This window comes from Tiliqua scincoides, chromosome 2 (genome assembly GCF_035046505.1).
Source record: "Tiliqua scincoides isolate rTilSci1 chromosome 2, rTilSci1.hap2, whole genome shotgun sequence".
NCBI classification, from domain to species: Eukaryota; Metazoa; Chordata; class Lepidosauria; order Squamata; family Scincidae; genus Tiliqua; species Tiliqua scincoides.
The window spans coordinates 219,281,608-219,303,124 of NC_089822.1; the positions used below are offsets into that span (position 1 = coordinate 219,281,608).

Below are 21,517 nucleotides of genomic sequence, written 5' to 3' on the forward strand. Positions count from 1 at the left end.
CACTATGGAATAGATCCAAGTTGCATGGAAACTACCACCATGTTGCACTTCTTTCAGCAGTTTTTTTGAGTGATTATATGCCTCACACATCACTTAATTCATGGGCAGCCCAATCCTACCTAAATCCCCACACAGTAATGCAGTGGCACGATGCAGCTTCTGCTGCATCTCAGGGGGGATTTTTGGCTGCTGGAGGTCTCCTCAGAGTAAAGGGACATTTGTCTCCTTGCCCTGAGGTAAGCCCCAGCAGCCGCAATGGGTCAACGCGAACCTGCTCCAGCTGACACAAGTCCCCTTTGATCTGTACAGACAAATCAGACCCAGTAAGGGGATCAGGATTAAGTGGTTAGGCCAGCACCGACCCAACCTCCTCCCAGGCCTAATCCACCCACCTTTCTGCCCCTATCACTGCCCCATTCCACCCAACTCTCTCCCACCCTCCCTCACCCCATTCAACTTCTGTCCCGCCCTCACCCATACTCTGCACAGGCTTTCCTCCACTGAAGGGTCTCTGTAGTTCTGCCAGCATACGTGGGAAGGCTCTGGCCTTCCCACCATCATGCCAGCTGCTTGTGCTGCCACAAAGCACTTTCTGGCATGCACAATGTAAACTCAAAGCCAAACGTTTAAAAGGATGCGACAAAATGTGCCCAGTCACATCCTCATTGATAAATAAATGGAGAAGGTTCAAAGACTTACTAGAAACGAGTGAAATGTAAAAAGCATTAGTCTCTAAATTTGAGTCCAGTCTATTTGACTGATATCATAGGAGATGTATACCGGAAGCACAGCTTAAGACAGTGAATGTTAACAAGCCTCTTGAGAACAGTTAAATGTAGAAAATAACATCACAGCTCTTGGGATCCATTTTACTTACATCATTCAGAAAGATGTACATTGTAAAGCTGTACATTTTAGCAATTTTTCCCTATGGATTATGCACTAAATATGAGAAACCTACTAAAAACAAGACAGTGTACGTCCTTTTCTTTTTGTTGCTGTAGCCCAGAAGGAAGCAAATTTGTGAAGAAGGTCACACAAAAGAAAGGCTGGTGCGGCAAAGGCAACTCATAACTAATGAGGTCAAAGATATGCATATCACTGGAGCACAACTGCACAGTATCTGCAACAGGGATCTCCTGGCTTGGCTCCAAATTGAAGCTGATGTACAGGATCTTACACAAAATTAGTCAAGGTGCATCCTAAAATTTCCTGCTAGGTTTAACGGACACAGGAGAGCCAATCTTCTTGAAATTTAGTTCAAAGAGCACTGACTATCTTTTCATGACATGTCAGCGAACAAATGATAATTTAACTATACGTGTTACTCAGAATTACCCATATACTGTTTCTGTGAGTAACTGTGAGTAGATTACTCACAAACCACTTCTAACGCACATGAAGTCATTTACGTAACAAAAATTTAGGAAGCAATCTTGAGATCATTAACTCTAAATAAAATCCCATCACAGCAAAAAGAACAACTTCAAATGAGTGAATGGTTTAAAGACTATATTCTAGCTGCCAGGCCTTCCAGCCAATTTCTTTTTTTGGCAAAGAGCAGTTGAACAAAATTTTCAAGAAACAACAGGGATTTGTGACAGAACCTTGAGGCACAGTAAGTCTGCCTTCTTCCAAGCACCTCAAATTTGCAGGAGGATTTAAAATATTTAGAGGAAACAGACTAAACAGAGTAGGCTTAGGAAGAGGAAACACCCTGTCATAAAGGTTACCCTGTTATAAGGTAGCAAAAGTAAGGAGAGTCATCCACAAAAAGAGGGGGGGGGGTGGAATAAAAAGATATCCTCATGCAAAGTGTGACTGCCATGTTTGTGCACACTAGGAGGAATGAGTACAACTAGCTTTAGCTTTAGAAGTAGAGAAAGGACAGGCTCGTGCAAAGTAAATACTATGCACTACGCACTACACACTCCGCTTTTCAGCAGCAACACTGTAACATACCTGAAATATCACAGCTGGATCAATACATAAAGATGGCTCTTTCTGCAAGAAGCAAGGTAAACCACAAATATTTCCATTCACTTAAGAATTCTCTGTGCACCCACTTCCTCTCTTGCACAGGAGACACAATGTTATGTTACTATTTTTCTCAAATTCTTCATGTTTATAATCATCCTTAGTAACTACTGCTGGGCATGCCCTGAAGTGGAATGCGTTTCAAATTAGTTTCAATTCTCTGCCTACTTCCCTCCATTGCTGCTCCTTCTACTCCCTGGATGAGAAAAGGGGACAGAGAGGAAGAGGAAATGTAGTGGGGAGGAGCTGAACAAGAACACTAGAGAGTGAGAGGAGCAGAAGCTGGCACATAATCAGTCAAGGAAATCAGTATATGGCACGCTGCCTCAGGCACCATGGGACCTTGGGGCAGCCCTGGTGCATGCCCATGCTACTTCCTGTCACTGGCTTTGGGAGCTGGGCTGTGGTCTCTGAACCACTGCCTCTTTTTGAAAATGACAGGTCACCTTTGGCACAAGCAGTTTTGCCTTTCTCCACCCAACCCCTATTGGGTGAACTGGTTATTCTATACTCTTCCTGTTAGCGGACTTTGTGCAATGCCTCAGACCTGGAGTTCACAGACAGTTCTTCTCTCCACTTCTACCTATTCCCATTATGCTTCCAGACCCTGCAAGCCTTTCTCTAGTTCCTCGGCCCTGACAGTTCAGCTAACTATTCTTTTCCTATTTAGCCTGCCTCTCTGTCTGACGGTCTTGCCTCACCCCTTGAACAGACTCTACGATGCAGTGTGCCTACTGAAAGGTTCCCAAATTTGGAAAATCCTGATTTTCCTTTCTTCCCCTGTGAGGTCATGACCCACTATGGGGATTTACTCACTATTGCACCCACCCAAAGGGATATATAGCACACTTTATATGTGGCATAGAGCTCCAAGGCCTCCTTTCTGGAAACAATCCCCTTAATCACTCAATAACTGACTTTGAAACTCAAGGGAACTTCAGAAGTTTCATTGATTCCAGGAAAAAAAAAGTAGAAGAAGCCTTGTGCAAGAGGAAATTCCCTTTAACATTCCTTTAAAGAGTTCTTTGGTTGCAGTTTTGAGGAGCAGGTGTCTCATATACGTCTTATATTCTTCTGGATATTAGATGCGGTATTTTGTTATTCTAGATCATCCTAATCAGTTTTCCCTTACAATGAAAAACCCTGGTAATGCCCCAGTAATACATGTAACAATCCATACATGACATTTACATGTGATTGACACAAGTCAAAGTACAATCTTCAGGGAATTTCACCTGAGCAAGACCCACTAAAATGAAAAATTGGCAGATCAATATTATCCATGGCATATGGTGGCGGATCTTGCAATCTGCCACCTTAAGCCCTGGACTGGTGATGCAAAAGCTGTACTGTGTTGCGTGTTTTGGGGCTACTGGCACAACTGGCTTGCAGCCCTGTGCACATGGCAGACGCTCCCAGATGCCTCATCAGAGTAGATAGGTTGGTGGCATGGGCAGCTTGGGGAAGGATCATAGGTGGTTTGGGGTGTGGAACAGGTCAGGCAGGGTGCGGCAGGAAGGAAAGGATCTCAATGGCAACAGCACACAGAGTGAGATCCTATCCCCCTTTCCCCACTCTGAACCAGCCCCTGAGTCCCCTAAAGAGTGAGTTTTCATTTGCAAAGACTTCCAGTGCCACCATGGTTTCTAACTGTATATCGGGAAATGTTACAGATCTGTACTTTTAACAGGCTACTATAAGTCTGCTTTTAACAATGATGGCCAATGGGACTTACTCCTTGGTAAGTGCAGATGGGATTACAGCCTTTGGGATGTTTGGGGAATTTTTTTAAAACAGATCAGCAACTGCTTAGGAGTGTTAGGAGGACTTTTATAATATTTTAAATAATTTTTTATAACTTATACTTATTGTAAAATTTGAATTTACTTACTTAATTTGATTTGATTTTGTTGTATGGGGAGTGTTAAAAATTTTCCTGCTTAATAATGTCACTTCTGGCCATGGATCACTTCTAGGTGACATCACTTTGGTGGTTCTTGACTGATTGTCATTCAAAAAATTGGGTCCCGATGCTAAAAAGCTCACCAGCAGCAGCCATAATCAGTGGCAGCACAGGAAAGAACACTACCAGACCTGAGAAGCGATGGGGGGAGGTGAGGGGAGTGGGGACCAAAGAGTGCAGAATGGGGAGGAGACAGGGCAGGGAGAGGAGCAGATCCTGCAGATCCTGAGATGGGGCTGGGAAGAGGGCAGTGTTGGCAGCAGAGGTGCCCTGACATCCTATCCTCCTTCTTGGTCTCAATCTACTTCTCAGATCCACATGGACTTGCTCCAGCAAAGTAGCTGGCGTAGATCCAAGTAGACCAATGCAGACAGCAGGGGCTTACCCTTAGGCCAGGGGTGCCCAAACCCCGGCCCTGGGGCCACTTGCGGCCCTCGAGGCCTCTCAATGCAGCCCTCAGGGAGCCCCCAGTCTCCAATGAGCCTCTGGCCCTCCAGAGATTTGTTGGAGCCCACACTGGCCCGACGCAACTGCTCTCAGTGTGAGGGCGACTGTTTGACCTCTCGCGTGGGCTGTGGGTTGAGGGCTCCCTCCACTGCTTGTTGTTTCACGTCTGTGATGCAGTAGCAGCAGCAGCAAAGGAAAGGCCAGCCTTGCTTTGTGCAAGGCCTTTCATAGGCCTTGAGCTATTGCAAGACCTTCATTCATTCATATAAGTTCATCTTTAAGATATTTATTTATGTAAACTCATGCAAATTTATTCAAATTTTAAATGTAAATTAATTCTTTTTTTTCCCCTGGCCCCTGACACAGTGTCTGAGAGATGATGAGGCCCTCCTGCCAAAAACTTTGGATACCCCTGCCTTAGGCAAAGGAACAAAAGTTCCCTTACCTGGAGAAGAACTCCAAGGCCTTAAAATCCAATGCAGGATACAGAACACGTCCTGTTATTGTGGCTGCACTGAAGCAGAGAGAGTTAGGTAGGATTGGGTTATAGATGTAAGAATGGGGTAAGCTGTGTGAAACTGGACGAAAGAGGCTGGCAGAACTGATAAAAGAATCCACCAGCCTCCAGAGCACATGAGCTTAGCTCACTGCTGTCTTCCCTCCAAACAACCCATAGTGGCTGCTCCACTTCAGCACATCCATCCAGCTGAACAGAGTGTTTGTGTTACAAACACCCATGCCATTTCTGGTACACCAACAACTGTTGCAACTATCCTGGAGAAATTGCCCAATACTCCACCACACTACCATAGTGTGATGGATGGCAATGCCACCAAATTAATCAGCCATAAGATGGCAACCATAAAAGTACCAGCAAAGGTGAAGGGTTCGTGGGCATCAAGCACTTTAGAAAGGGATGGGGGGGGGGCCATGAGCTAGGAAGGTGAAAAAAGATAAGGTTTAAGTTTTACATACTGAACAAAATCAACCAAAATATTTGGCAACCTGTCTCTGGTATTTATAAACTGAGAAGAGTTTGATTTTTAAACAAATACAAATGTTCTGTCACTTGATATTGTCAAAGATACTCAATAACCCTGTTTAAGAAGGTAATACAAAAATATTATATATACTACCACTGTCCTTGATATATGTCAATGCATATGTACTTTATTTCCATTACCTGCACCTGTCAACATAGCTAAGTTCAGCAAATAATAAAAGCCTGTATGGTCGATATTTATCTTTACAGTATAGAATCTGAATAAATACCTATTTCTGTTTCTGATATATACTATACAGTTCTCCTTAAATATTTCCTTAGTATATACTACTGCTTGACAATGCTATATGAAACAGTGAAATTACAAATTCTAGAATTACTGTTTTTACTTACTCCCATTTCATAGACCAGCAATCAATATAAACATGCAATCTAATGGCCAGAATAGATATGACATAGGAAATCCATGATCAAAACTTTTTCTTTATTCACAAAGATTTAGATTGGGGCCTCATTGTTGGGGAAGAAGGGTTAACCTTTTCACTCTCAACCATTTACCAACTTAAATCCCTCCTATTTGATGTTAGAAGGAGGGAGAGTCAATACAAATTTGTGCTGTTTCCCCTCTGCAGCAATTGGGGCTACAATGCCAATTGCTCCCCTCACCCTCCCCAAGTGCCGGTTACTATTAACTAAAAATAGGCAGGTTGCACATAGCTTCTTTATTTTTATTTATTGATTTTGACTCAACTAAAGCCGAGTCATTTCCCAAAAACAGTTAGGAAAAGTCTCAGTAAAGTTGGGAATTTTCCTCGGGCTTGGATTTTAAACTGAGCCAGAAGTGAATTCATGGTGTTCACTTGTTATTTGAGGCAGAACATTATAAGCCCCTATGCCAAAGACTAGCAAGCTTTGCCAGCATCTCTTCTACTAACCAAAGGAAAAAAAACTGTGGCTCTCCATCACATTCAGTTTAGCTCAGATGACCATGTTCTCAAGCACCCAGAGATTCACACGGGACCGAGTCACTCGAAAAGATAAATGTAGTGCCACCAGATTTGCAAAAGGCAGTAATGTAAATAGCTGCCTTAAGACAAACTGACGTACTTTTGCTTTCATGTGATCAGATCTGAAAGTTGCTGTAATTTCTGCAAAATGAATTCATTGTATTTAAATTACATTCTATGCTTTTTCAATCACTATAATAGTAAGGGGTATATTTTCCAACCTTTGTGTTTGTTGTCAGTGTATGTACTCCATAACACAGACAAAACTTCCTTCGGTAAAATTTGGTATAGTTTTAGTGCACAGTATGTCTACTGCCAAAAGGAATCTTTTTCCTTGACAGCGAAGAATGGCAGCAGGTGCCGAGTATGATCACAATGAGGCAGAACATTGTGAAGGGAGAATACAGAAGGGAGAATAACCAGCCTCCTGCAATATAACGGGAAACTACAAAGTACAGTTATTATGCAAGAAAGCCATCTTCCTTTAAAATCGACAAAATCCGTTTCTTGGGTTCAAACATGAAGCAAGTTTGCTGAGAAAATGTCTGTATTTGCTTGGAAAAGGGAATAATTTTATTTGCCAGGAAAAGACTGCAAAATAGATATTAGCTCCTTTATGGGGTTACGAATATTATAATTGCACTATCTACTATGTTCAGACTAAGAAGCAGCATTTTTCACGCACAGTAAGTATGAGCGGATTGTCACTCATTTAGAAAACAAGTGTGGGTGTTGATACGAAACACTCATGCTGTTCGGATCCCATCTACTTTCTATAACAAAAGCTCTGGCTCATTTTATACATAAACCACCCGGCTTCAATGGCAATCACACTAGAACCAAGCTACTGGCAAGCATTCAAAGTCTGTACCTTCATCTCTATGACAGTCTGGAGAGCTTTCGTCTTGGCCGGTTCAGGCTGAAGTTGGGTTCTTCTGTGCAGTTCCTGTGGAGGAACACGATAGAAATAAGCTTGTCGACTCATCTTCCCATTGTTTTGTTGTTAATGCAGATAGATTGCAGTTTGCAGCAGAATGCTGAAGTTCAGCGTACAGGCATGCAAAGGCCCAAATGCTACAGGTGCATCTTTGCCTATAACTCGTCCTAGCATCACGGCAGGATCTTATATTACAGGCAACACTGCCAGCACATGCGCGATTTCTGAAGCCTTTATCAATAATTAATGTCAACTGTGACAAAGGCAGCATGTTGTATTTGGACTGAGAGAGATTACAACACCGCCGCCTCTGCCCAGTCATCGAATAATAAGTCATTACAGTACATTATATTGCTAATTCAAAACGGTCGGGGAAAATAAATGTCATTTAGAATCTTCTGCTGAACTTCTCTGCATAGAATTTTTCCACTGATATTTGAAACAAGCAATTTAGAGAGATTACATTCAAATTTGACATTTTCAGAATAGCAATTATGTAGTCAGTTGATGCAGAACCGTCTAAAGTTGCTTTCTTATGCTGGTGCAACTTCTCCTTCGCAATGTATTTTTGGAACTTGAAACACAGTTCATAAACATATTTACTTGGAAGTAAGTCCCAGTAATTTCAGCAAGGCTTCCAAATTAATACATTTAAGGACAAGGGTGTTTACATACAATGAAGGAAACAGAATGCTGTTACTGCACATATGCAGTAGTGCAGTACATGTAATGAGTTCTCTGTAATGTAGTGCAGTTCTCTGTAATGAGAAAATTGATTCAAGGTCCCGGGGAGCAGGAATGCGTCCTGGGTGCATACTGGCCACAGTGAAAAGAACAGGTGTTGAACAAGAGCCCGACCTATTTGCATCAATGGGGTTTAACTGAAGAATTCTTAGGACTACATCTATAGTTTAATAACACTTTCAGATTAAAGAAAAGTTGAGATATTTTCAGTCTCACTATTTTTTTTTTCCTTTTTCTTTCTGAAAGCTTGTTGATAGAAATTGTCTTTTTGGCTCCAGCATCTATTAGCTTTCCAGTAACAGAGATTCAGTATCTTACTATGACTGGCAACCAAAAGAACTTTTATCCCACCAATCCCATCCTCTAATGAAGGGATTGGTGGGATAAAATGTTATGATGTGTTCACAAGTGAACCCACTGGTCAACATAATGATCAACCATTTGGTAATCACTGCTGTAGCCAAACTGCGCAAGACAGTGTATACCACACACAAAACCACAAAGTGAGTTAATACCGACATTATCGCAATTAAATTGCATGCAGAGCTAATAAGAAGCTGCACTGGATGGAATATTGGTTTATTCCCTACTATCCAAAGGGACCAACCTTTTGCTACTGTCAGTAAAACTACTGGCGATGTTTCTGTAACTGGTGTAAGGAAAAGTACTGCAATAGAATAATTTTCTAAGCAAATTATTCATTCTTAAATGAGATCGGACAGGTTACCATTCTGCATGCCATAACACAATATTATAATGTTGCATGCTCTAATAACTAAAGGAGTGATTTTTCATTTTTATTTTTTCAGATTTCATTTTTTTTTACAAAAATGAAAAGTGCAGAAAGTGGTGTTATATGCTTTTATTCCAAAGACTCATTTTTATAAATTATAATTATAAATTAAAATTGCTTTAGAAGTGTACTAGGTAGGTGATATAGGTGGTATAGTGTCAGCAGATGCTGCCGCCCGCAGTCATTATCCATGCACTTCGCTCCCCCCCAGTCCAGCTCAACCAGTGACCAAAATGTAGAGGTGTTTTGTTTTTGTTTTTTAACAAAAATGAGAAGTGCAGAAAGCTGTGTTATGTGTTTTTATTTTGTTATCACTGAAAAGTCACACCTCTGCTAATACCTCTACTACTCTTCCTACTGTTGGTAGGAAATACACCAACATAATCCCCACTCTGTCTCAAATACCCAGGTTCAGAAAAACAAAAACTCAACATCTTCTTGGTTAGAATACCTACACAGGTGGATAGAATCACAGTAGACTACCACAATTCTGTCTTTCCATTCTTAAAGCCTTAATTGCTGCAGCACTTTGAAATCTGAAAGACTAAGAGCGCAATCCTAACCTCTAGGTTAGGCTGGCGCAAGTCACTTGTGCCGACCCAGAGGATGTTGCAAACGTGCCACAAGACACGTTTGCGCTGACTTAGGAGTCAGCGCTGGCCTTCCCATGCCGGATCAAGGTCCTGCAGGATAAGTTTGTGTCGACTGAGCTCAGCCAATGCAGGGGTCGGGGGGGCATGGGGAGGAGGCATTTCAGGGTGGGGGAGGGTGGGCGGCGGGCATTCCCAGGGGCAGGTGTGTGGGGAGCAGGAGGCAGGATTAGGATCAAGCAATTATGCTGAATCCTGACCCCGTTCCTGGACAGCATGAAGTGGCCCCTGGTCGCTCTGTTCTGCTCAAATCTGCACCACCTTGGCGCAGATCTGAGTTAGACCCAATGGGGCCTGTGCAGTGCAACACTGCACAGTTTTCCCCTTACCTCAGGTTGTGCTGCTTCTGGTCCCAAACGTGCACTGAATGCAGTGCAGGCCCACTGCACACATCTTCATCTACTGGTCTCTGTAACGCAAGCCAAGTTGGTCTGTTCATCCACAATCAAATCCCAGATGATTATGTTTTTATTATTGACCCATTTGTTATTACATAGCAAGTTTCAGGCATGAGTGGGCCATGAGACCAGCTACCAAAACCCCATTAACTGGGATGAGAGCTGGAAGAGGAGAAAGTTGGTACATGACTGTCCTCTCCTCTTTAACAGATTTCCCCCCCCCCCAAGTTAACACCAACATTCAGGAATAAAGACCTTAAAACAGTGGTTCTCAAACTGATGGGTTGTGACCCTCCAGTTCATGTAAAGCTTCCCCCATCCCTTTGAGGGTTGGAGTAAGGGGCAAAGGCAGCAAAGTGATCCTCAGAATTGCGTTGCTGTGGGGGTGAGGGGGCTGCTTTAATCTACTGTAATGTAGGTAGGGCTGTTGGAAGCTCCAGGAGGTGCAGGGAGCCCTGCACAGGCCTCTGTACGGCTCCCCGATACCTAGAATCTTCACAGCAAGTGATAGCAAAGCACCTCCTGGAAACCTCCCCCATAAAGACTTACTTAGGGAGTAAATCTCCCTAAAAGTTTGAGAACCGCTGCCTTAAAATATTTAAATAATATTCTGTACAATAAATGAGGATGGGATAGGACTGTCAGCAGAGCCAGCGTGTGACTGTCTCTCATTGCAATTGTGAATTGCCCCCCCATGGGTGAAGTCATGTTCTCTTTATAGTACATCTACCTTCACCCCCTAATCTCCATGTGTATGAGACTTTAGTGTATCAACAGAACTGCATACAATAAGGACTGCTCCAAGCATTTCAGTGTCTCAGATAAGGTCTGCATGAAGTACTGAATTCCAGAACTTCCCATCCCCGTATCACCCCACTCCCAAGGAGCTCTGGATGCACAGTACAGTTGAAGGATCAGGACTTGTAAATTCTACATCTACAGTTTTTCCACCTCCTTTGCAACTGTGCTACTAGTGGATTCTATTACTAGTGGATTTTGCTTATTATTTTAAAGCAGTGTTTCTCAAGGTCTGTCCTCTGCCATACATCACATGGTTCACCTATTTGAAGTACCATCAGAAAGGCATCATCACCAGTTACTTCTGGGTTGGGAGGCCAGATGCGACACAACCAACACCAGTAAGAGGTTCAGAGTGGACAGGAGGATTTTTCAAACATGGGAAAAGCCTGCATTGGAACTCTGTCCACCAAGCCAAGCCTCCTACTGCTGTCAGTTGCATCCCCTTCCAGGTCTCAATGCCAGGCGGCAGGTGTCCAGGGGTTTTGCGAGTACCACCAACACCACCTCAAGTCCCACTGGTGGTACCCATACCACTGGTTGAGAAACACTGTTTTAAAGTATTTTATAGGCTATGAATACAATTTTGATATGCATTTTTTATCCAGTTTTTGAATTACCTTTTATCTTTATTGTTTGGAGTAATAAAGCTAATAGAAAAAGTTACACATTTTCAGAAGTATCTTTATTACTAAAGGCATGATGCGGCCAAAGTTAAGCATTTTTAGATACTGAATGTGCTTAACTCTCCCATTGAAATAAATGAGACTTAAAAGTGCTTCAACTTTGGCTGAATTGCCCCTTGTCTGTAAGTCTCTACTGATACTTGCAGGCCAATTCAGACATTATTCTAAATTCAGGGAACGCAGAAGTCTTCGTAAATGCCGCTTCTGTAATCCCTGCGTATACAGTAACATCCAAGTTGGCCCTAAAATGAGAAGCAAATCAGTCAAGAAAGTTTAAACATTAATGTGTAATGTCCTCAAAATATCTGACAGCCACATTGTGTCAAGATACTGGGGTTGGGAAGGAACTGGCCATTCAAAAGAGCACTCCTGCCATGATCTCATCAACAAATATTACAGTGAGTTTTAAAACTGAACAGCTCCCAAAGGCTACTTAGGATAAATTGGCGTAAGAACTGAGCGTCATACATCACCCATGGAAACAAGCCAGAGATTCCACTCCTATAGTCAAAGACATATAGGCTGCCAGAGATGAGTATTCCTAGATGTCTATCATAATATGGAGCCTTGCCTCATAATACTTTCCCTGTTTGCAGTATAAATCAAACTTACTTAAAAGCTTTTATTCCTGCTGGAAAAATTCAGCAGACAACAGAATTCTGGAGACGATCAGAAAATGACTTGCAGTTTATTATTCTGTGTAGGAAACCCTTCCAATGAGATTCAAATGTTTATAGGCTCCCACAAGGCATACATTGTTCTGCATATAATTTATTCTATAGTTTCTTTTTTTAGAATTAAGACACACTAGTGTGGTGTCACTTTCTGTGAATATCATTCCTTTTATTTTCCAGGATTCATCTGAAGAATATTTTGATTCAAAAATTACTGATATTAAATTCTGAATGTTTTATAAAGCTGTTATAATCTGAGGCAGAGAAAATGTCTTCTTCTGAAAATCACTCCAAATGAACTTGCATGATCAGGTGACTGTAGAGACTGGTCCAATTTTTGTTCATAAGCAATGTGCAATCTTTTGATCTCAAAAGGGCTGTTTTTCAGAATAAGATGGACAAAGTCTTCACTGGATAAAGCCTTCTGCCTAACCCAAAAGGGGCCTCTCATTCATCAGCCTTGAAAATTAAGATTAACAGGTTGATCTAATAGGGATTTTTTCTCTCTCTCTGAAGGTTCCCCTAAGCTTACTGTGTCAGGTTGCAAGGTATACTATCTGAGGATTACATTTAAAATGCCAACAACTGAGTTCCACGCACTTTGGAATCAAGCACAGCTGGAATGTCAGTCTTCAAAGTTTATTTTTTGTATGCATAGGAAAAGCAACAGAATTTGAATGACTGCTCTGTGAAATGCTCAGTATGAAGTTTTACACATGCTACTTAGGATCTACATTTTTGCAGCTATTTCATCTTATCCCCACCTAAAAGTGTGCATTTTACTGAAGTTTCTGGCCGGATGCAAATGCTGTTGGCACTCAAGTTAAGCAAGATAAGCCTGGCAAGAGTTAAGGTTATATGTTCACAGCACAGTTCTCTCTTCCAGTGAATGCCAGTTGCCTAGCTTGAGTTTCAACCCTTCAGGGTATATTTTGCAAACGTGTGATTCTTGTTGTGTAGCGGTGACTGTTGTATAAAAGCAGGGGTGAATCCAGCGTATGGTAGGTGTGGACACCTGCCCTGGAAGCCAACTGAAAAGAGCACCATGCCACTGAGCAGAAGGAACATCCAGGTGGCAGCCAGAACACAAATCTGCCACCTTGTGTTTCAACAACTTTGCAAAATGGCTGCCCCAGTTCATTCTCCAAAGTGGTGTCCCCTTCAGGTGGAGCCCCTTCAAGGAGTGTCATCTTCAAATGGAAGCCTCCACAGGAGAAGGAACGGGGGCAGCAGCCAGACTACAAGGCCACCAGCGCCTCCTTCTGTGGGAGAACCTGGAAGTCACATCATGACATCACTTCCAGGTTTTCCCAGAGGAGGAAGATTTGATGGCAGTGGTTTTGCAGTCTGGTTGCTGCCCCCGTTCCTTCTCCTATAGAAGCTTCCACCTGAAGGGGGCATCAGCCGCACTGTGAAGCCATTGCCACCACTGGAGCCAGTGCCTTCCCCTCCAGGAGAAAACCAGAAGTGACATTTTGTCACATGAGATTGAGACGTTGGGATGTCACTTCCCTGGGTGCCAGGGCATCTAGGTATACCATTGTGCAAAAGATATACAAAGATATGCCAGGGCATCTAGGTATACAAAGTGCAAAAAGATTGTGGGCCCAATCCTATCCAATTTTCCAGTACTGGCGCAGCCATGCCAATGGGGCATACACTGCATCCTGTGGTGGTGAGGCAGTCACAAAGGCCTCCTCAAGATAAGGGAATGTTTGTACCCTTACCTTGGGGCTGCATTGTGGCTGCACCAGTGCTAGAAATTTGGATAGAACTGGGCCCTGTGTCTTTGTGCACCTATCTATCACAGTTGGTTGTTTCTCTAGAAAGAGTTCTCTTTGCCCCATGCTGTCAATTTTGCTCCATCGACTCCCAGCCAAAAATTGCTAAAGACATAGAATCAGGTTGAAAGCACATGCAATCGCAATTCAACACCTCCACAACACAGATGGCTTTGATGACAATCAAATCTATTTCACTATCTCAGTATGAAAAGCCTGTCTGCACTTTAAAATTTAGACATTCATAGGAGTGCACTGTTATAATTTGAAATTCTGCTTACAGTTGAAATGCTCAAACAAAAATATAATTCCAAAATAGGGTGGGAAAGGTGTATGTTCTGCCCAGATCAGAACATCCTATTGCAGATTTTGTCCCAGACACACTTCAGATAGAAGCAAACAAGATATTGGTTCCAGACCAATGCCAACCTACAGACAGTTGAGAAACAGGCTACATAATGCTGACTCAGAAGAGAGTGAAATGCCTTCCAAAACCCCCATCCACTATGGTTTTTCCTCGGTCCCTGGCAAAGTGTTTACGGGCAGCATTCGAAAGGTACACACCACTGTTGGCAACCTTCAGTCTCGAAAGACTATGGTATCGCGCTCTGAAAGTTGTTCTGGAACAGCATCTAGTGTGGCTGAAAAGGCCGATTCGGGAGTGACAATCCCTTCCACACCGGGAGCAAGTGCAGTCTGTCCCTGGTCTGTCTCCCTGGCTATGGGCCTTCCTTCTTTGCCTCTTAGCCTCAGACTGTTGGCAAAGTGTCTCTTCAAACTGGGAAAGGCCATGCTGCACAGCCTGCCTCCAAGCGGGCCGCTCAGAGGCCAGGGTTTCCCACTTGTCTCAGTCCTGCTCTCTCTCTCCAATTTCCAGATACCCACAATCCCCTCTCTTCCCCCTCCCCCCTGCATCCTCCATTTGTCTCAGAAAGGTACACAAATGTGTGCTATTTAAGCATGCTTTCAACCACAAACTCTACATTTTTAAATAAAACAGACCAACTACTGCTTCAGGGGGTAATGTTCACTTTTAATACAGATTGGGAGGGACAGTTAACACCTCCCCTTCCATCTTGGTTACAGGAAGCAACCAACTGAGATGCCCCCCACCCAGCAGGCTTTATCAAGAAAAGAGGAGTTTCTCCTTGGAAGCACACTTAGGGCCCAGTCCTATCCAACTTTCCAGTGCTGATACAGCCATGCCAACAGTGTCTGCTGCATCCTGTGGTGGAGGGGCACTGACAGAGACCTCCTCAAGGTAAGGGAATGTTTGTTCCTGTATTTTGGGGCTGCACTGGTCCTGCAAATTTGGATTGGGTCCCTAAAAGCAAAATTTGCATGCACATCTAATGTAGCCATAAAATTATGTGAAATTTCATTTGTTCTAGTTCATGGAAATAACCTCTAGACCAGAAGAGGTGTGAGGAGCAGAAGCAGGACAAAATCTCACACTCCCTCTCTCGTGTGTAAATTCTCCACCCTCACTTAGGATTGCCTAACAATCGCACAAGATGAGAAAAAAAAAAAGAAAAAACCTTTTCTGCTTGTGGGTCCATCATCAGAAAAGCAAGGGAAAATGAGAACATTCTTTCTGTTGCAGACTTTAAGCGCACAGACTACCCCAGACCCACCCAATAAAACTGGGTACCACTGCCTTATCCAGAGAGTGCTGGGGTTCCTGAGAAACAAATAAAAAATACCTGTTTGAGCTACAGTGACTTCTTAGCTAATTTACGGCATTGGTTGTGGTTAGTTTCCAATTCTAAGAACTTAGAGATGTACATGATGGGGCTACAACGCTATGTTTAGCTACTAAAGAAAATCTGCCACAAAATTTTACACACACACACACACACACACACACACACACACGTGTGCAGTACCTTGGACTGAAGAAATATCTAAATGATATCAGCCTCTTTAGGGATTAATGTAGAGAGAACAAATTGATGTTACTGAAAAAATTGCACAAATCATAACTCTAATAATAATAATTTTTATTATTATTTCTACCCCACCTTTCTCCCCGGAAGGACTCAAGGTGGTTTACAACAAGGTTAAAACAAATTAAAAAACAATTTAAAAACAGATAAAAGCATATTAACATCATAAAAATAGTAGTCAGATAAAAAAAGTTGTATATATTATGTTGTATTGGCAACTTCAGTCTCGAAAGACTATGGTATCACGCTCTGAAAGGTGGTTCTGGCACAGCGTCTAGTGTGGCTGAAAAGGCCAATCCGGGAGTGACAATCCCTTCCACAACGGGAGCAAGTGCAGTCTGTCCCTGGTCTGTCTCCCTGGCTATGGGCCTTCTTTCTTTGCCTCTTTGCCTCAGACTGTTGGCAAAGTGTCTCTTCAAACTGGGAAAGGCCATGCTGCACAGCCTGCCTCCAAGCGGACCGCTCAGAGGCCAGGGTTTCCCACTTGTTGAGGTCCATCCCTAAGGCCTTCAGATCCCTCTTGCAGATGTCCTTGTATCGCAGCTGTGGTCTACCTGTAGGGCGCTTTCCTTGCACGAGTTCACCATAGAGGAGATCCTTTGGGATCCGCCCATCATCCATTCTCACGACTTGACTGAGCCAACGCAGGCGTCTCTGTTTCAGCAGTGCATACATGCTAGAGATTCCAGCACGTTCCAGGACTGTGTTGTTAGGAACTTTGTCCAGCCAGGTGATGCCGAGAATGCGTCGGAGGCAGCGCATGTGGAAAGCGTTCAGTTTCCTCTCCTGTTGTGAGCGGAGAGTCCATGACTCGCTGCAGTACAGAAGTGTACTCAGGACGCAAGCTCTGTAGACCTGGATCTTGGTATGTTCCGTCAGCTTCTTGTTGGACCAGACTCTCTTTGTGAGTCTGGAAAACGTGGTAGCTGCTTTACCGATGTGTTTGTTTAGCTCAGTATCGAGAGAAAGAGTGTCGGAGATCGTTGAGCCAAGGTACACAAAGTCATGGACAACCTCCAGTTCATGCGCAGAGATTGTAATGCAGGGAGGTGAGTCCACATCCTGAATCACGACCTGTGTTTTCTTCAGGCTGATTGTCAGTCCAAAATCTTGGCAGGCCTTGCTAAAACGATCCATGAGCTGCTGGAGATCTTTGGCAGAGTGGGTAGCGACAGCTGCATCGTCGGCAAAGAGGAAGTCACGAAGACATTTCAGCTGGACTTTGGACTTTGCTCTCAGTCTGGAGAGGTTGAAGAGCTTTCCTTCTGATCTGGTCCGGAGATAGATGCCTTCTGTTGCAGTTCCAAAGGCCTGCTTCAGCAGGACAGTGAAGAAAATCCCAAACAAGATTGGTGCAAGAACACAGCCCTGCTTCACTCCGCTTCGGATGTCAAAGGGGTCTGATGTGGAGTCATCGAAAACAACAGTGCCCTTCATGTCCTTGTGGAAGGATCTGATGATGCTGAGGAGCCTGGGTGGACATCCGATCTTGGGGAGAATCTTGAAGAGGCCGTCCCTGCTGACCAGGTCGAAAGCCTTTGTGAGATCTATGAAGGCTATAAAGAGTGGCTGTCGTTGTTCCCTGTTGTTGTTCCGACACATACTGCAGGACACGTGCTGGACCTGGTGTTTACAGCTGGGCATGGGGGCAGTGATCTGGACGTAGAGGAGATCGAGATCACTCCGTTGTCATGGACAGATCACTTCCTGGTAAGGTTTAGGCTTGTTGCGACTTCCTACCTCCGCAGAGGCGGGGGACCGTTTTCTATGGTCCGCCCCCGGAGGCTAATGGATCCTGAAGGTTTCCTGAGGGCTCTGGGGGATTTCCCCACTGCCAAGACTGGCGTCTCATCTGAGGCCCTGGTTGACCTCTGGAATGGGGAAATGACCAGGGCAGTGGATGAGATTGCTCCGGAGCGACCTCTGCCACGTCGCAGACTCGGAGCGGCTCCTTGGTTCACTGAGGAGCTGCGAAGGATGAAGCGGCAGGGCAGGCGTCTAGAGCGACGGTGGCAGAAAACTCGGGATGAATCCGACCGGACACGGAGTAGAGCCCATTATAGAGCCTATTCCGTGGCGGTGGTAGCAGCGAAGAGATCGTTCTTCTCTGCTACCATTGCGTCTGCTGACAACCGCAAGGCAGAGCTGTTCTGTGTGGTGCGGGGCCTCCTTCATCAGCCCCCCCCAGTAGACCAGGAGGAATACACGGTCAGCCGCTGTGACGTGTTTGTGCAACATTTTGCAGACAAAATCGATCGTATTCATCACAACTTGGATGCCACATTGACAGTGTCTGATGATGTCCCCTTGGCAACTGCTTGTCCTGTGTTGTGGGATTCTTTTCAGCTTGTACAGCCTGAGGATGTGGAGAGACTCCTTTGGAGTGTGAGGCCATCTGCCTGCCTGCTTGACCCTTGCCCAGCTTGGTTGATAAGAGCTGCCCGGGGTGGGCTGGCTGAGTGGACAGGGAGGGTGGTCATCTCTTCCTTGATGGAGGGGACGTTACCACTCGCTTTGAAACGGGCGGTGGTTCGCCCCCTCCTGAAAAAGCCCTCCCTGGATTCCACTGTGTTGGATAACTACCGGCCAGTCTCCAACATCCCGTTTCTGGGCAAGGTAATTGAGCGGGTGGTGGCGTCCCAACTCCAGAGGGTCTTGGATGAAGCGGATTATCTGGATCCTTTTCAATCTGGCTTCAGGCCGGGCTTTGGGACGGAATCCGCCTTGGTCGCCTTGGTGGATGACCTACGCCGGGGACTGGACAGGGGGAGTGCGTCCCTGTTGGTCCTGCTGGACCTCTCAGCGGCTTTCGATACCATCGACCATGGTATCCTTCTGGGCCGATTGGCCGAGTTGGGTGCTGGAGGCACTGTTTTGCGGTGGTTCCGCTCCTACTTGGAGGGTCGGTCCCAGATGGTGGTGCTGGGGGATGCCTGTTCGACACCCTGGCCCTTGAGATGCGGGGTGCCACAGGGCTCAATTCTGTCCCCCATGCTATTTAACATCTACATGAAACCACTGGGAGAGGTCATCCGGGGGTTTGGAGTGGGGTGCCATCAATATGCTGATGACACCCAGCTCTATCTCTCCTTTCCTCCAGACTCCAGGGTGGCGGTTGAGGACCTGGAGCGCTGTCTGGAGGCAGTGAGGATCTGGATGGGGGCTAACAAGCTGAAATTAAATCCGGATAAGACAGAGGCTCTCCTGGTTAGGAAATCCTCGATGCAGGTGCTGGACTATCGGCTTGCCCTGAATGGGGTTGCACTCCCTCTGAAGGAGCAGGTCCGCAGCTTGGGGGTCCACCTGGACTCGCAGCTGCTCCTGGATTCTCAGGTGGCGGCTGTGGCAAGGGGGGCCTTCGCTCAGCTTCGGCTGGTGCGCCAGCTGCGGCCGTACTTGGATCGTGCAGACCTGGCCACGGTGATCCATGCCTCGGTGACATTGAGATTAGATTACTGTAACGCACTCTATGTGGGCCAGCCCTTGAAGACAGTTCGGAAACTGCAACTAGTGCAGAATGCGGCGGCCCGTGTGGTTACTGGAGGTAGGCGGTTCGACCCTGTCAGTCCGCTTCTCCAGCGGCTGCACTGGCTGCCCATTCGTTTCCGGGCCCAATTCAAGGTGCTGGTATTGACCTTTAAAGCCCTATACTGCTCTGGACCAGGGTATCTTAGAGATCGCCTGCTCCCGTACAATCCGGCTCGCCCTCTCAGGTCATCAGAGAAGGCCTTCTTACAAGTGCCGCCGCCTAGGTAGGTACGTGGGGCGGCTGCAAGAAATAGGGCCTTCTCAGTAGTGGCACCAACGCTATGGAACTCCCTTCCCCTTGACTTAAGAATGGCTCCCTCTCTTGAGACCTTTCGGCAAGGCCTGAAGACCCTTCTGTTTAAACAGGCCTTCTGAGTTCTTGGCCTTTTAACATCTTTTTAACATCTTTTAATATTTTTTTTACAGGCCTGATTCTTTTATGACTTGCTGCTGCTCTATGCTCTTTTTACCTATTTTTTTTTACTCTGATGCTGTTTTTAGTATGTGTTAATATGTTTTTATTTGTTTTTTAAATTGTTTTTAATATGTTGTAAGCCGCCTTGAGTCCCTTCGGGGAGAAAGGCGGGGTAGAAATAAAGTTATTATTATTATTATTATTCCCTGCATTTCTCCTGCAGTTGTCTAAGGGAGAATACCATATCAGTGGTGGACCTGCTGGCTCGGAATCCGCACTGTGATTCTGGATAAACGCTCTCTGCAAGTACCTGGAGCCTCTTTAGTGCAACTCGGGCAAACAACTTTCCTACAACGCTAAGGAGAGAGATGCCACGGTAGTTGTTGCAGTCACCCGTCACCTTTGTTCTTGTACAGCGTGATGATGTTTGCATCCCTCATGTCTTGAGGTACTTCACCTTCTCTCCAGCAGAGACAGAGGATTTCGTGCAGCTCAGTAGCGATGATCTCTTTGCAGAACTTTAGGACTTCAGCAGGGATGCTGTCTTTTCCAGGTGCCTTGCCAAAGGCAAGGGAGTCCAGGGCCACGTGAAGTTCTTCTAGGGTTGGTTCACTGTCAAGCTCCTCCAGCACAGGCAGGCACTCAATGTTGTTCAGCGCTTCTTTGGTGACTACATTTTCTCTGGAATATAGCTCAGAGTAGTGCTGCACCCAGCGTTCCATCTGCTGCACCCGATCCTGGATGACCTCGCCTGTTGCAGACTTCAGAGGGGCAATTTTCTTCTGCGTTGGACCTAGGGCCTGCTTGATACCATCATACATCCCCTTGATGTTGCCCGTGTCAGCTGCTATCTGTATCTCGGAACAGAGCTGGAGCCAGTAGTCATTAGTACATCTCCTGGCAGTCTGCTGGACTTTGCTGCGAGCACCTCGGAGGACCTGCAGGTTGCGCTCACTGGGACAGGCCTTGTATGCTGCTTGAGCTCTCCTCTTTTCCTCAATGACTAGTGTCAACTCCTCAGAGTGGGCTTCAAACCAGTCTGCTGTCTTGTTGGTCTTCTTACCAAATATGGACAAGGCGGTGTTGTAAACGGCATTCTTGAAATGTTCCCATCTGTTGGATGCGTTTGCATCGACCGGGCCTGGAAGAGATTCCTCAAGCGCTCGTGCAAATTCCTCCACTTTTCTCTGATCCTGGGTCTTGCTCGTATCAATGCGAGGTCTTCCTTCCCTTTTTGTGTGATACAGTCGCTTTGTTTGCAGTTTCACTCTGCTGCACACCAGCGAGTGGTCGGTGTCACAGGCAGCACCCTCATAGCTGTGTGTGATCTTGATGCTGGGAAGGCTGGAGCGTCTGGTGAGAATCAGGTCAAGCTGGTGCCAGTGCTTTGATCTTGGGTGTTTCCAAGAGACTCTATGTTGGGGCTTCGTGTTGAAGAACGTGTTGCTGACACAGAGACCGTGATGACAGCAAACCTCTAGCAGGCGTTGGCCATTTTCGTTCACATTTCGTGTGTATCAGGAAGTTGAATAGGGAGCAGTGGTGAGGCAGACGGGATGCAGGGGGAGGGGCAGGAGAGGGGTTTGTGTGTATCAGGAAGTTGAACAGGGAGCAGTGGTGAGGCAGACGGGATGCAGGGGGAGGGGCAGGAGAGGGGTTTGTGTGTAACAGGAAGTTGAACAGGGAGCAGTGGTGAGGCAGACGGGATGC

General features: G+C 45.3%; 1 protein-coding gene across 1 annotated transcript in view; it reads right to left on the bottom strand.

Annotated features, from left to right (window-relative positions):
• Positions 1-21,517, bottom strand: part of ERC2 (ELKS/RAB6-interacting/CAST family member 2) — a 501,410-nt gene that overhangs the window by 343,088 nt on the left and 136,805 nt on the right. The window contains exons 4-5 of the mRNA XM_066612969.1: positions 7,329-7,403; positions 1,963-2,004 (exon numbers count right to left, since the gene is read on the bottom strand). Of these exons, the coding sequence (XP_066469066.1) occupies positions 1,963-2,004; positions 7,329-7,403 (117 nt within the window). The remainder of the gene's footprint in view (positions 1-1,962; positions 2,005-7,328; positions 7,404-21,517) is intronic.